General features: G+C 31.2%; 1 protein-coding gene across 7 annotated transcripts in view; it reads right to left on the bottom strand.

Moving 5' to 3' along the window:
* The window catches only part of LOC108692208 (potassium voltage-gated channel subfamily H member 6), a 219,153-nt gene that overhangs the window by 178,100 nt on the left and 25,587 nt on the right, over positions 1 to 15,466 (bottom strand). For all 7 annotated transcript variants that reach the window (XM_018200375.1, XM_018200373.1, XM_018200374.1 and 4 more), the window contains exon 2: positions 4,591 to 4,821. In XM_018200375.1, coding sequence (XP_018055864.1) covers positions 4,591 to 4,821 — 231 coding nt within the window. The remainder of the gene's footprint in view (positions 1 to 4,590; positions 4,822 to 15,466) is intronic.

Genomic DNA, 15,466 nt, shown 5'->3' with positions numbered 1-15,466 from the left:
TCTCTCTCTCTCTCTCTCTCTCTCTCTCTCTCTCTCTCTCTCTCTCTCTCTCTCTCTCTCTCATTTATCTGCAATTTTCACAGTCCAAATCCATTAATCGCCTTTTCAATTTAGATTATAATTTTTCTCTCTGAGTTTTGCAGCGTTATTATGTGATATGTAAAAAACATGTCAGCCAACAATTATCAATTATATTTTCCATAGATTTGCTACAATGGCAATTTATCGCGTATGACGTTTTATATTTATTTTTTTCTCAAATTTAACAATAGTTATTAGAGATGGCTCAATAACATAAAATAAAAAAGGGAAGGAGCATAGTCATGCATGCAAAAAATTTTTTGCCATATATTTCAAATTAAAAGTGTAAACGTTTCGGCCAAGTCTTGGCCATCATCAGTACAATAAACGAATGGGAGATGTTAAATACTAGAACGCCAATTAAACTTTTGTGTCATTTAGCGTACAAAACTTATTAATATTTTAACTTATTACAGCTTTAAATTACTTTCCTTTCAAAATTGCACACGGATTTATTTTCCGAAACCTTATGTTTTATAACTGTTAACTGAAATATTTAAAAGTTATATTGTTGAAAGTTTCGCGTAATTAGCGAATGGCAGTTCTATCTAATGCATGTCGCAATCGTAGTTTGAAACTTAGCATTGATTAATTTTTCATGTTCATGTTTCAGTAAGTATACCAACGTAGATAGAGCGTACAAGGCCGCGCGTTAGATAGCTCGCGTTGCGTTAATTCTCACGAAGACACGCGCTTTCTATGTTTCATAAATCGATTCTTACTGGTAAGCCAAATATGAAACAAATAGTCGAACAAACAACAAAATCAAAGAATCAAAGACTGGAAGAAGAATCTTAGTCCTAGATATACACATTGAAATTCCAGAAACCTCAATGCAATTTGCTAAATCGAGATTTTTTTTCATATTTCTAAAAACTTTTCTTTTTCTTTAAACCTATATATCTCGAAGCTACTTAATTCTATTGATCTTAATTCTATTTTACACATTATAGACTTGTTTCTTAATCAATTCTCCATCGATTGAAGAAAAAAATTAATTGAAACATGTCCATTTTTACGGAAGTTATGGTAACAAATATGGATGGAATCCCAGGGACTTTAGTGTATATATATCAAGGATAAAAAAAAGTGTGTATAGTTAAGAAGAAAAAGTAATGAGAAAACGAATGCAACTCGTTTTATTTACGATGTATATAATATGGAAAACAATGTAAATGAAAATATCGAACATAACATTGAAAGAAAGGAGGGAGGAAAAGAGAGAGAGAGAGAGAGAGAGAGAGAGAGAGAGAGAGAGAAATATGATTTCTAACTTTGATCGTAATTTGTAATTTTGATTTCCGTATCAAAGAGGACTGACATCTAGAGTCGTGAAACGTTCAGTTAACTTTGTTGGGAAGCATTTCAAGCATGAAGCGTATGATGCATCTCATTTGTCTTTGTTGTTTAACAAATAATAAAGAAGAAAAATGATACATCATGTGCTTCATGCGTAATTCAGAATGCACTCATACGTACCTATATTGGAGGTTTATATAGATATTTTACTTGTATTTGATTTATTGTTGGAACTATAAAACTATTTTTATTTTTATTTATAACTATGAGTTATCCGTGATTGAAAAATTGCCTATATTAACGCATCAGCCTACTTTATTGGTTCCTAAGAGGAAGGACTATCGTGTGCTTTTCTTTGTCTTGCAAAGTGACCAACATGATGCGCAGCGCTTCGAGAAGAGCATGAGTTTATTATTTCAACAAAGGGTAGAATCACTGTGGCGCCCGCATGTAACTATCCATGAATCTTCTGTGCTAACATTCGCGGTGTTTTGCTACGGAAAGTAACTGTGGGTTTTCTTAGTAGCCCCTCGTGCTTTTCGCTTCATTGATATACTCTTATCTAGCAAGATTTAATTAAACCACTTAATTAAGTTGCGTCTCGCAACGGAGCAAAGTACCCGTCTATCTATCTTATACACGAGAGAAGCGCGGAAAAGATGAACTTTTTGTTTTGTTACAACATCAGCACGATGCTGAAGAGCACGAAAGAAAATGAAAACAGACTGAGAATGTATTCACGCAAGTTACGTACAGCTGTAGCAGCTGTTAACTCGAATAACAGCGATTACATGCTTTGTTAGCTCATTGTTGACGAATTACATATCTAATCGTATTATCCGTATAATATGATGGCTGCATTTACTATCTATCGCATGTATTTTTTTTACAATGAAAAATTATTGGTATTATTTTCATTTATCGACTAAAAAAGTATATATTTATTACTTTTTTTATAAAAGAAAAAACGTTACTTGCGCGAAATCCGGAAAGTTAAACTAACTATTAAATCTACATGAAGCCACCCAAGTGGAAGGTTCTGCACTATGACTATGATAAATTATACAGTGGTGACTATTGATTTCACCGCGGCTAAGGTCAGACGCTACGGCAAAATCGAGTACGAGCAGTAACCACTGGTCAGCAAACAAATTCAATCTTTTTGCTCCAAATAGCGAAACTCTTGTTATATCGACCTCACTTTCCAAAAAAATCTCGAGGTTAATTTACGCTGAAGAAATAAATCTCCAGATAAATACATTAATTAGATGTAATCAAAGAATGATTATAAAATTAACCTTGCTAATCTGTCCAAAACTATAATATATCATCATATCGTTTGGTTTAATATAATTACAAAAAATAAAAAATTTTAATAAAAAAAAGATATTACATTAACAAATCTTAGAAAATATTATGAAATATTATAATCAAATATTAGAGAAAAAGAAAAGAAAAAATTTTGAAATAAAATATTAATAAGAAAATAAATTTTGGGGCAAAGACCCGAAGAGCAGAGTTAAAAAAATCTAGTATTTTGAGAAATGCACATAAAGACATATATCGAATATGAAATAAAATATATTTTATCGAAATTCGATAACTTGCGTTTAAATCTTATCTCGATTCTCGTATAAATCTTTAATATCTATTTTTTAGAAGAAGAATTTAGGACGGAAGATGCCTACTAAATTTGCGACTTTCTTGCTAGCGACCGATAAATCTTTACGTGCGACAACGCGTTATATTGATTTATTTCCGCCAGCAATAACCGTAAAGTAGTGTAACACTTCGTGCAGATGTTTATCTCGGCTGTTACGACAAAAGATGGCAAGATGTTCTCGTAATATTCGGTAGACGAGAAAAATGTTTCCTATGTTATTAAAAGTTTTCTTAAAATGACAACAAATTGAGAATATTAGTAATATTGTTTCACAGAAACGATTTCGTTTTACTATGGAATTAAGTTTTAGTTTGAAATTACGCCTTGCTTTTCGTCCGTCTTTTTCTACATATGTACATGTAGATACTTGCAAGGACACTTGCAAGGACTACTTTGAATTTATAATTTAAACGCATTATACGTATCTAAACCGTAGACTAACAACTGAAAAGTTGATAATGCACCTCCAAGTACATGTTTGCTACGTTTCTTATGTTACATAATAGGTCGTTGTGTGTGTGTGTGTGTGTGTGTGTGTGTGTGTGTGTGTGTTATATTTATTTATATTTAAATATACATATATGTATATGTATGTACATAAACAGGATATATCTGGATTTTCCATACTTTGACAGTATGTTTTATGAGCAGAAATAAGAAAAAAATGTTATGTAAACATAATTTTTAAATGCTTTATTATAAAATATGAAATAAATAAAATATGAAATATATAAAAAACAATTTTATCTAAATTTACATTTCAAATTGTTATCTGTCCATACAAGTTTGACATCGATGTAATTTTGAATTTAGCATTTTTTTGTAAGGGCAGAGAAAATTTTTTTTATAAGAAATTGTTTTTTCTATTCTAACAAAAAAAAAATTATAAATTATATCGATATCAAACTTGTATTGACATAGATGAATGACAATTTGAAATGCAAACTTGGACAGAAGATACACTGGTACAATAGTTAGAGTGAGATAGGTATGAATTTGTTTCATTCTAACTTATTACATTAATTCAAAACTAATTCAGAATTCTTCGAAAAAGAACAGACTTGCTTGATTTCATTTGCGCTACTTTTTTTGTTTTTAATTATTCAATTGCGCTTTTACTGTTCTAATGTTCAAAATTTTAGGTCATACGTACGGAAGGAACGATTTCTCTCTCTCTCTCTCTCTCTCTCTCTCTCTCTCTCTCTCTCTCTCTCTCTCTCTCTCAAATATCTAAAAAATTTAGCTAGATATACATCCGAAAATAATTTTGTAATCATCAAAATAATTACGTAGAAATCTCACGCACGATGTAAAATACTGCAAAAAATTTCAACATTCCTGCAATCAGATTGAGCGTTCTACATAATTATTTTGATGGTCTAACAAAATTATTTTCAGATTTGTATGTAAATTTTTAGATACTTCAGTAAAATTGTCCTTTTCGTATATCGTTGTGACATGCCGTCGTATATTTGGCATATGTCGTGAACTGTCATTGTATTAAAAAATCTGTAATTATTGGCGAAAAATCAACAAATAATATTCACCGTCTTTTCTGTAGTAAAGAATCTCGAAGTGCTTTTCGACGCCAGCAACAAGAGCGTCTCGTAAGGCTGCAACCGCGTGCGGTGATGTCATTGGTCCATGGAGGAAGTCGCAGACTGCTGGTCGCTGCATCACCTCGGCCCTTGAGAAGCCCGTCAGCCGACAGAATCCGTCCGAGCAATAGATAATGTGGCATAGTCCTTGCTGCGCGTTCGCTACTAAAAAGCTTCGATCTGTAACAGATGCCAGATATACCTTGAAACGATTAATTTCTTTGCGGAATAATTTTAAATGGTTTTAATCAGTGTTCCCTAGAGGTCATGTGAATATAAATTTGTAATATTCTTATATGCGTAAAAGTTACAATTGAATATTCCTCTCTTACTTATTTGGGGATCATAGTAAATACAAAACATAATTTTTCGTACTTGAAACATCATTAAAATGATTTTATGAATTAAAATTTTGCATGTTTTATATAATTCGAATTTTAAGTTAATGAAATGCTATTTAAATGAATAAAAGTATGTCCAACTTACTTCCTAGATTATTCTTTCATATTTCATCAATTTATCATATCTTTATGTTTTTCATAATTTAAATCCTTGATTATGCACTAAAAATAAATGCACTATAAAATATGCAAGCAAATTATATTGCATCATATTATTTAATTGTTTGTGACATTTTTCCTCCCTCCTTCCTCCCCCCCCCCCCATAGGAGGTGGCATCTTATCTGTATATATGTATAGGGGGAAGATGCCACTTTTGCAGGATATGACATATCAATTTTTTTTAATAATACATCAAAAATTTAATTTATTAATTTGTATGTATAATAAAGAAAGATTGATAGAATGTAAATAATATGTTTTCGTTCGTTAATTCAATAACATTAAGAAGTTATTCAAAAATAAAGGCTTAAATGTGGCGTCTTCCCCTCAATGACCTTAATAACGGTGATTACGCGGCAACTTCGTTAAGTTTACTGCAACTTCAATAGCTCATTAAGATAGGTAGCGATAATATATTTCTGGGGTATCTAAATTTAACATTCACTATAAGCCTATACAAGATGGACGTTTCTCTTGTTAACAATAATTCGAGAACGCCTTGGCATTTATATTTATCGCTCGTGCTCGCTGCAAATTAACGCAAATGACCTATTCTGCTTGTACATACGTAGCTGCTAGCAATATTCTGTGACTGTTATGAGAACGGATAGTTTTGCTGGAGTATCTAAAAATTTTGTTAGGTACCAATCTAAAGATAATTTTGTTATATCATCTAAATAATTGTTTACAATTGTTAGGTACAGAGCAGGCGAAGTAAATTTTTTCTATGTATGAAGTTTTAGTTGGTGGAGGGGGGGGCTAGGGGGAGGAATGACATTAATATTTTAGATTGTTCTGTTGACACACACACACACACACACATCTATCTGAAATCTTATTCTCAACATAATTAAACGAAAAATATCTAATATAAATTGAATGAATACATATCTTCTAGCGAGGTATATATGGAATTCTATAGCTTAGAAATTTGTATATATGAAGAGTTTCAGATCGACTCTACTGAAGTCTTGTTACGTATTAAGGAAACAATGATAAATCAATCTCTTGAGTTAAAAATAACATTTTAACAAGGTTGGGTAATGTTAATAATAAGTTGAAAGTTAAAAGTTAAGTTAAAAAGTTAAAATGTTAATTAATTTTAACTTCATTTACATTTTAACTTCAGTTACATTTTAGATTCTTAATTTTTTAACTTTATATAGTTATGTTTTATCGGTAACTACGGTTAACTTTTAGTTTGATATTTTAAAAGTTAATATCAGGATTGAGCAGTTGGCGTTATATGGATTCTATCGGATTACATCCTTATACATTCGTGTCTGTCGGAAATGTATTTTTTTTATTTTAAATAATTTCAAATATTTCATTTATGTTTAAACAAAGAATAAAGAGAGATTTGAAAGCGGTCTGTCGTCGTGATCTAAAATTGCAATTTTCTTGAAAAATACGCAGAAGTGCAATTTACTAATTTACTAATTTACAGATATTACTTTTTAGTTTTTTAATTTAGTTAAAAAAAAAATTGACTTTTAATTACGAAATAAAACAAATTTAACTTTTATCTTGTAAGTTTCAAAGCTGTTTACTTTAATTTGATCTAAGTTAAAAAAAAATGTTAACTTATCTAACTCTGAATTTTATTATTTTTGACTTTCAAGTGTGTCAAAATGTAAAGCAATCCATTTCTAGTTGAATTTCGTAGTTTCAAAATATATAATGTCAACATTTGCACTTATAATATTGTTAATAAATAATAAATCAAATTTTGACCAAATTTATAACATTTCTTGAGTTAAATTCTTTCATGTTTAAATTAACGATATATTGAGCAGTAGCGACTTATAGAAATAATTAAAAATTGTCCGAATTGAGTAGAATACAGAGTACGCACTTTCTTTTTATGCTGTATAATATGTACAAAAAATGCTGTTTAAGCTATTTCTTACAATTTGAATTACTAAAAGTATGTCAAATATAAATTTGATACAAGCACTCATTTTTACAGGAAATTAATTTTACTAAGAAGATAATAATGCATATTCTTATTTCTTGACAAGTGTCTTCTCAAGACTACATATTATAAAAAAAGTGTCGCTTATTGTATAAAAACAATATTGATTAAGATAAAAAAATATTTATTTTTAATGGAATATAAATCTTTATGTATACTTGAAGTATTTTTTATGTGCAGAATATTTTTTTATATAAGTAAATTTTCAATCAATACTTGATCCCAATCGATATGGTTAAAGCCAGTAGCTTTGGCACTAGATCCAATTTTCACTGAATTTAGAAGTTCAAATACAAATCGTTAAAAAATATGTAAGCTGTCGTAAAAAATATGTACCGTCGTTATCGTCGGCATTGTTTCCAGGCTGAATCAAGTTTTCAAGTGCGCACTTTTATAGACAATCACATTATTTTTTATTAATATAACTGTATAAAAACTATTACATTGCAAATATTATGCATGTAAATATATCACTAAATACGAAGCAGAGACATGCACACCATATAAATGATACAGATTCACAAAGTGATATAATTTAATGTAAAAACTGATAAATTTATTCGTGACAAATACAATAAGAAAATGATCAAAATTACAAAATTTAGTATATCTCCTTTATCGCAACGATCACCATTGTCTTTTATACATATAGGTTAACCAAAAAGGCATATTCTGTGTGAATTAGGTATAACTGCTATGTTTTAATAATTACGCCATAAAGATTAATGCGTTCTCTTAAACGATCCATACTCTTAGACGAACTTACTCTATGATTTGACATCATGAATTTAACAATCTAAAACTCTCAAGCATGATAAGCAGTGTTATAAAAAGTGTTGACATTCTAGTCAATCTCAATTTAAGTGTCCTACTTAATTATTTTGATGACAAAAATATTTTTAGATCGATATCTAGCTTTTTAGATTTTTTAGCTGTTCTTTATATATTTTTAGCAAATATCGCTTCTTTCCTTTGAAATCCGTTCTATTAAACATAAAAAAAATTTATGCGTCATTTCTCGCCGTTAGTAACACGCAAACATAATATAAATCCAGCAACTGATAAATTTTGATCATACTTGTCGAAAATTTCTGATCGACGGAGATCAATCGTTATGGCAACGGACGATATGATTGACGAAATCGCCAGATCCGCTCAAAGAGCGTCCGCTCGACGACCTTCGTCCTAAATCTGGCGACAGTCCGAAAGTGCACATCATAAAATATTCTCATACCGCGGCCATTAAGGCCGTCTATCACGCAACTGCGAGTTGTCGGCTTTGTTCAAGACTGCACGGATCGCCATTGTCTACGTTTTTCGTTGAAAAAGAATTATTCGACGCTGAACCGAGGATGAAAGACCGATACATCTTTTAACCCTCCCCCGAAGAGCGGAATAATCGATTTTATTTCCCGTTGACAAACCTTCAAAATGCGTCTTAACTGGCGACACGACGTTGCAACCACAACGCCGACGCCGACGTCGACATTCGCAGTCATTCGGAGAATTTATATCGAATGCATGTGGCTCATTTATGCAGTTATGCGAAGCTTTGCAAATGACATTCTATGTAGAAACGCTTTTGGGATATTCGCTAGCTGTTAGCCAACTATGCAAGAAATTGCACAGATTATGGACAGATAAAAGAATAAAAGAAGATTGTGATCTTAAAATATAAGTCTGTTATAAATTTCTTTTTTGTTAAAAAGATAGTATATATTATTATGCTACTTCAAAATGTTCAAAACAACTAAAAGAATTAAATTTTTCAGGAAAAGAGAAAAACTATTTTTCAACTTAAGAGAAAATTATTGCTAAATTAAATAACATTGGCAAAATATATTCTTAGAAATATGATCAAATGTCATTTTTGTCAATTCTCATTAAAAAATTTTTCATGCATGAATATGTAGAAATATGTATAATCTTACAAAAATATGTATAATTATATATGAAATGTGTCCATATATGTTCATACATCCTTCTTTCTTTTGTAAAATTACTTTTTAGTTTAATAGAAATAATAATAGTAATATGAAAACATAAAAAAGAAATTAAAAAGGTAATTTTCGCATTGTTTGTTTTAAAAAAAAAGTTTGTATGTACATATAAATATGTAAAAAAATTGCTCATACATAATTATGCATAATTTTATATAATAATTTTTTTACATTTCTTCAAACTTGATTTTTTTCTAAAACAAATGATGCAAAAAATTATCTTTTTAATTATTTTTCATGTTTTCACATTAGTACTATTATTCCTATTATTAAAAAGTAATTTTACAAAAGAAAAAAGGATGTATGAACACTATGAACATATTTCATATATAATTATACATGTTTATAAATATTTATGCGTATTTGTGTACAACTTTGCTTCCACCGTTTTCCTATAGATGGCTTTAGCGGTAAGTGGTGGTCGAAATAAATAGATCACAGACGTCATACAATAAACTTGGGCATCTGTCAACATAACCCCATAGAAACATTAATCGATTTGTGTCTGCATCATAAAGTTATTCTCGATTGAAAATGTCAGTTTAGCCAAATTCTCGTCATTTGCGGGAGGTTTTAATTTTTTGCTTCAATATGAAGAAATCTGCGGTTGAGGCTTATCGAGTGCTCTCAAATACTTATGGTAAGGCCGCTATTAGTGAAAGAACGTGTCGTGAGTAGTTTCAACGCTTCAAGAACGGTGATTTTGATGTCGAAGACCGGCATAGCGGTGGAAGAGAGAAGGTTTTCGAAGATGCAGAATTGAAGGCATTACTTGAGCAAGACTCGTGTCAAAATCTAGAAGAATTGGCACGATCATTGGGAGTGACTCAACAAGCCATTTCAAAACGCCTCAAAGCCATGGGAATGATTCAGAAGCAAGGAAATTGGGTGCCGTACGAATTGAAGCCGAGAGATGTTGAACGGCGTTTGTTTGCTTGTGAACAGCTGCTTGAAAGGCAAAGACGGAAGGGATTTCTGCATCGCATTGTGACGGGGGACGAAAAATGAGTTCATTACGATAATCCCAAGCGCAGAAAATCATGGGGAGTTCCCGGCCATGCTTCCACGTCGACGGCCAAACCGAATATTCACGGCTCCAAGGTCATGCTCTGTATTTGGTGGGACCAGCTCGGCGTAGTGTATGAACTGTTAAAACCGACTGAAACAATCACAGACGATCGGTATCGAACGCAATTGATGCATTTGAGCCGAGCATTGAAAGACAAACGGCCGCAATACAACGAGAAACACGATAAAGTGATTTTGCAGCATGACAATGCTCGACCCCATGTTGCGAAAGTGGTCAAGACATACTTGGAAACGTTGAAATAGGAAGTCCTACCCCACCCGCCGTATTCTCCAGACGTTGCTCCCTCTGACTATCACTTGTTTCGATCAATGGCACACAGCCTGGCTGACCAGCACTTCCGGTCTTATGAAGAAGTAAAAAATTGGATCGATTCGTGGATAGCCTCAAAAGATGACCAGTTTTTTCGACGCGGGATTCGTACGCTACCCGAAAGATGAGAGAAAGTAGTGGCCAGCGATGGACAATACTTTGAATCATAAATGTATAACCAGTTTTTTACAATAAAGCCTCGAATTTCGGGAAAAAAAAACGGCGGAAGCAAAGTTGTACACCTAATATGTTATGCATGAAAAATTTTTTACCGAATAAAATCTAAAATAGCTATCCTTTTTTTAGTCGTAACGATTTTGATTCTATATCTAATTATAATAAATTCAGAATAATTCATCAAAAGAGACATAATTCGAGATATCAACAGTTAATATTTACCTGTATCAGTTAAAATGGTTAAATTTAAAATAAAATCATTTCTTCATCAAACTACGATCATCAAAATCGTTTTGCCTTTAAATATTCTCTATAAAAAATCCTTTTTTATTTATAAAAACGACATAACTTAAAATGTATCATTTTTGTAGAAGGTATTATGATCTTTTTTAAACATTAAGGTTGTTCCATCATAAATAAATTGTGTAAAGATCATTAACCTAATAGATCTAGATAAACAAAAGAGTAAAAGAATAGAGAAAATAAAAAAAGTAAGACAGAAGTTTATCGAAAGATGGAACAACCAGATTAAAAATAATGAAAGTGCTATTTGGTAGATGAATTGTGAAGTTAAGTTTACTTTTGGTGATTAAGTGATTTGGTGATAAAGAAATCTTTATACTTTACTCATTCATGATAATAATTAGAAAATCACATTTTTTTCTAGAGAGGTAAGAGAATAATATATTTTTCAAGATTATTAACTTGTTAATTTAATTTGTGATATTACGTACTTTAAGACTGTATTTTAAGATTGACAAATACATAATCGGCACGCAGTTTGTTTGAATTGTAAAACTAAATTGTAAAAAATATTATTATATGTACTAAGGTTCGCTTTGACCAAATATAACCTTCTTTACTCATTTGTTACATATATTTTTTCTTATTTTAATCTTTCTTCTAGCTAACGATGAATAGAAATTCTTATAAAAGATCTTAATTGAAAAGGAGAGAAAGAGAGAGAGAGAGAGAGAGAGAGAGAGATGAGGGAATAGAAAGATTAATTAAAACGAGATGACTACGAATGATAACATCCTAGATAGGCGCTTTCAGGGCAGTGGAACTACAACCGCGAGAAATAATGACTCACAAGTACCAAAGCCCGATGTAAATTTTTTCAGTGAATTCTATTTTTAAACAGGACAAATATATTTTTGTTTCAAACGAAAATTTCTTGCGATACTCCGCAGAATCACTGCAATATTGGCAATATTGCAGATCTTTCTCGAGAATTAATTTACGGGCATCGTTTCGTGGATTGACGCAACCGCGTTTACGGATATTCCAAAATATCTCGGCAAACTTAGGACGCGATATCGAGATATTAATACACGCGACCATTTTCAAGTGCATCTCAAGTCCTGGGCGTTACGGCGCACCAGAATCCGGCAGAAATGTCAGTCGCGCCGAGCGTCGAACTGCTTTGCATGCCTCAGGCACCGCCGCCCGCCACGTCGACCGGTGTGCCCTCGTATTCCACCGCGTTACGTACCTGAGCATTCTGCGAAGGACAATTGGGTTTAATGAAGTTGAAATTGAAAATGCAATGGCACGCGCACATGATGTACGCGGCATAAGATTAATCAACATCGCTTATGTCTGGAACAATCATGTCACTTAACTCCTTGCGTGACTTACTTCGCCTCGTGTGTTGCGGTTACGAATTATTATCGAATTAGCTAAAAACTCGAATTTCATATTGTTATACAATGTTGTTTTTTTGTTTCAACAAAGTAAAGGTACATGGAGAAATATATAGCATGTTAATGTCAAGCATTTAATTACCGCGAAAACAATTAAATTTTTAATCTCAATGAGCTACTGTCACGGCATTAGAATATATTATAATAACATTTTTCATTACCCAGAAGGGCAGGATACAGTATTTCCGCGAGAGGAAATAGTATTTAATAAAATACGTTCATAATAATGAAATAATTCTAGAGGGGAGAGAACCGCATGTGTAATAGAATTAAAACCATCACATATGAATCTTTCATTTATTTTTTATCTCACAATTTTCCACCACGTGGAAAGGCAAACTTAATAGAATATCTTGGCGTATTATATAATAATTAAGTAGAAATATGATACTCTTTCTAACGGCAGACGCAATTCATCGATTGCAAGGCTGCAGTGTTCGCTAAGTCACTTATGATTAAAAATACCCTGACAGATTAATTATTATGCTCTCGTATATGCTCTTTTACAAACGTATTTCATTCTCTTCTTCGTTCTTCAAAAGAAATGATCGCGGTGTAATATATAATAAAGCTAATTAATATTACGAAGCGCGTTTGGTATACGATCATTTTGAATATTGCGTGACAAAACTCTCTTTGTTAGCCGAGATGCTTGAGATACGAACGATACGATATTATGTTACATCAAAATGCTAGTCAATATGTAGTTTTGATTTCATGCTACTCAAGAAATTTCTCGAATCGTATGTTATTATCTCTTAACTATAAAGTCTGTTTAGGCAAAATGATTTTCTTAATGTCATTATGATATCACCTACGTATTGTGTCACACACTCAGAGAAAAAGCTAGTGGTGACCAATTATGAAAGTTTAATAAATAAAATTCTATGTTGCACATGTGATTTTCTCTATTGTTATTTCATTATTATGAACGTATTTTATTAAATACTATTTACTCTCGCAATATCATGCTCTTCCGGATGATGGAAAATGTTATTGTGACATGTTTATGTAGTTCAATAAACTATTTTACAATTATTGCAATATTGCATCTATAAAATAGTTTATATTCAACATTAATTCTACATATCAAACTTGTATAGTTGTCGTTATCTTTATACATTTCTCTTACAAATAAATCTATCAAAGTGTTATTTTCCGAAAATTTTTCTTTCAAATTTGGAAAATATATGTAGAACTGTAAAAAATATTTTACTCATGCTTTTCCATTTTGACCTATAAGCAGTTTTAAGGGTTATTACCCTTTTAATTTTTATCATCTTAACTATAAATTGAATAATAAACAGTATTTAACAAACAATTGAATACAAGATAGAGAGAGTTTTTTGGATTACGAAAATTCTTGATTACAAATATAAAATCAGATTTGCAAAATTATTTGTTTAAAAAAATAAAAAGATATTTAAACGAATTGATAAGAGGCTGAAAATTGAAAGGATAATAACTGTTATTAAAATCGCTTATGGATTTATACCAAAATAAGATATGAGTAAAATTGTTTTTATAGTTCTATATTTACGTCAAATTTGAAAAAAAAAACGGAGAGTTATTTGGATAGGTTTATTTGTTAGTGTTCTAAACTTTTACGTAAACATGACCGCACCGACACGATATCTTTAATTTTATACAAATAAGTTTATAACAATTTAATACTATTTCTTATTTCTTCTTGATCAGCTTCAAACGAGGACGCCAGATGTGATTGAATGATCCTGCTAAATGATTTAGATCAAGAATTTACAACTACCGAGAGAAACATTGCTCAGAAACACTTCAAGCAGCATGAGTAGCATTTTAATCTTGATTAAATACTCTTCTATGTGCTTCATCCACACCTACAGAGAAGCATTGTTCGCTGTCATGTAAGCGAGATTGATTATTCGTATTTTTTTATCTACCTAATGTGATGAAACTGCAGAGGCGATAAGTAGATGCAATTTTATCAAAGAAATATTTGAATTTTTAATTTTTTTTTAATTTTTAATTTTTAATTCTAAGATATTATCTTGTTGTTTTTCATCACTATTGGTTTTTATTTTTCATGATCTTGTGATGGAAATGAATAAAAATAATTTCTGTCGTATAATCTCTATCATTATACCGTTATTACGATATTTTCTTTTTTATATAATTTATATTCGTGAATTATGTTAGCAAAAAAATATTAGAAAACGATACATATGATTAAGCTTAATAAACCACTTATTTAAAAAAAAAATTTAGATACAACAATCCGTTTTATTTAATTTATGATCTTTCATTATCGTTTGCATTATCATTTGCGCATATGTTTCGATACGTATTGAGTAGTTACTTTATGCATGGATGTAATTAAAATTGCACTTTGCGGGAATAAATTACGTTCTCGCTATTACAAATATAATCAAAATCGTCGCATTATCATTAATTTAATAATGCGAAGTGTATTCGAATAATTTAGTGTATTTTTTTATACAGTTTTTCCAAGCAATTGCAATTTTATTCTTGACTGAAATATCAGTATCTTTATTTCTTTACCGTGAGTTTTTCGCCCATAAAGGGATTATGAAGAAAATCCACGATGCAAAATGAAACGATCCTCGTGAATGTTTTTGAAAATCACTTTAAATTAAATTAAATTAATCAATTTCGAAGGGAAATTCGAGACCGAAAAGCAACATTATACGTAAAAGTAGTAATCTAAACGAAGACCACCTAGGCATAAGACATCTTTTTACATGATGCATCATGGCAAGTTTATCGGCCGTGTACTAGAAATAGAATTCGCCGACTTCGCATCGACGACAGGGCTGTTGTGGCCCTTTGCCAAAGATGTCATTTAGCTGTAAGAGCTGCTTCATAGACCGCACTCCTTCGATTGATTATTCGTGTTCTCATCTCTTTGAACCGCTATCTTAATCATGAACGACTTGCTGTCTCGAGCAATATTTTATGTTCTCTATCCTAAATTTTTAATTATGGCCGGTTTCTTGATTAATTAAAAAAT

The sequence above is a fragment of the Atta colombica genome, unplaced genomic scaffold (assembly GCF_001594045.1).
Source record: "Atta colombica isolate Treedump-2 unplaced genomic scaffold, Acol1.0 scaffold65, whole genome shotgun sequence".
NCBI lineage: Eukaryota > Metazoa > Arthropoda > Insecta > Hymenoptera > Formicidae > Atta > Atta colombica.
The sequence above is the reverse complement of the archived record's forward strand: the minus strand, read 5'-3'. Positions and strand labels throughout refer to the sequence as shown.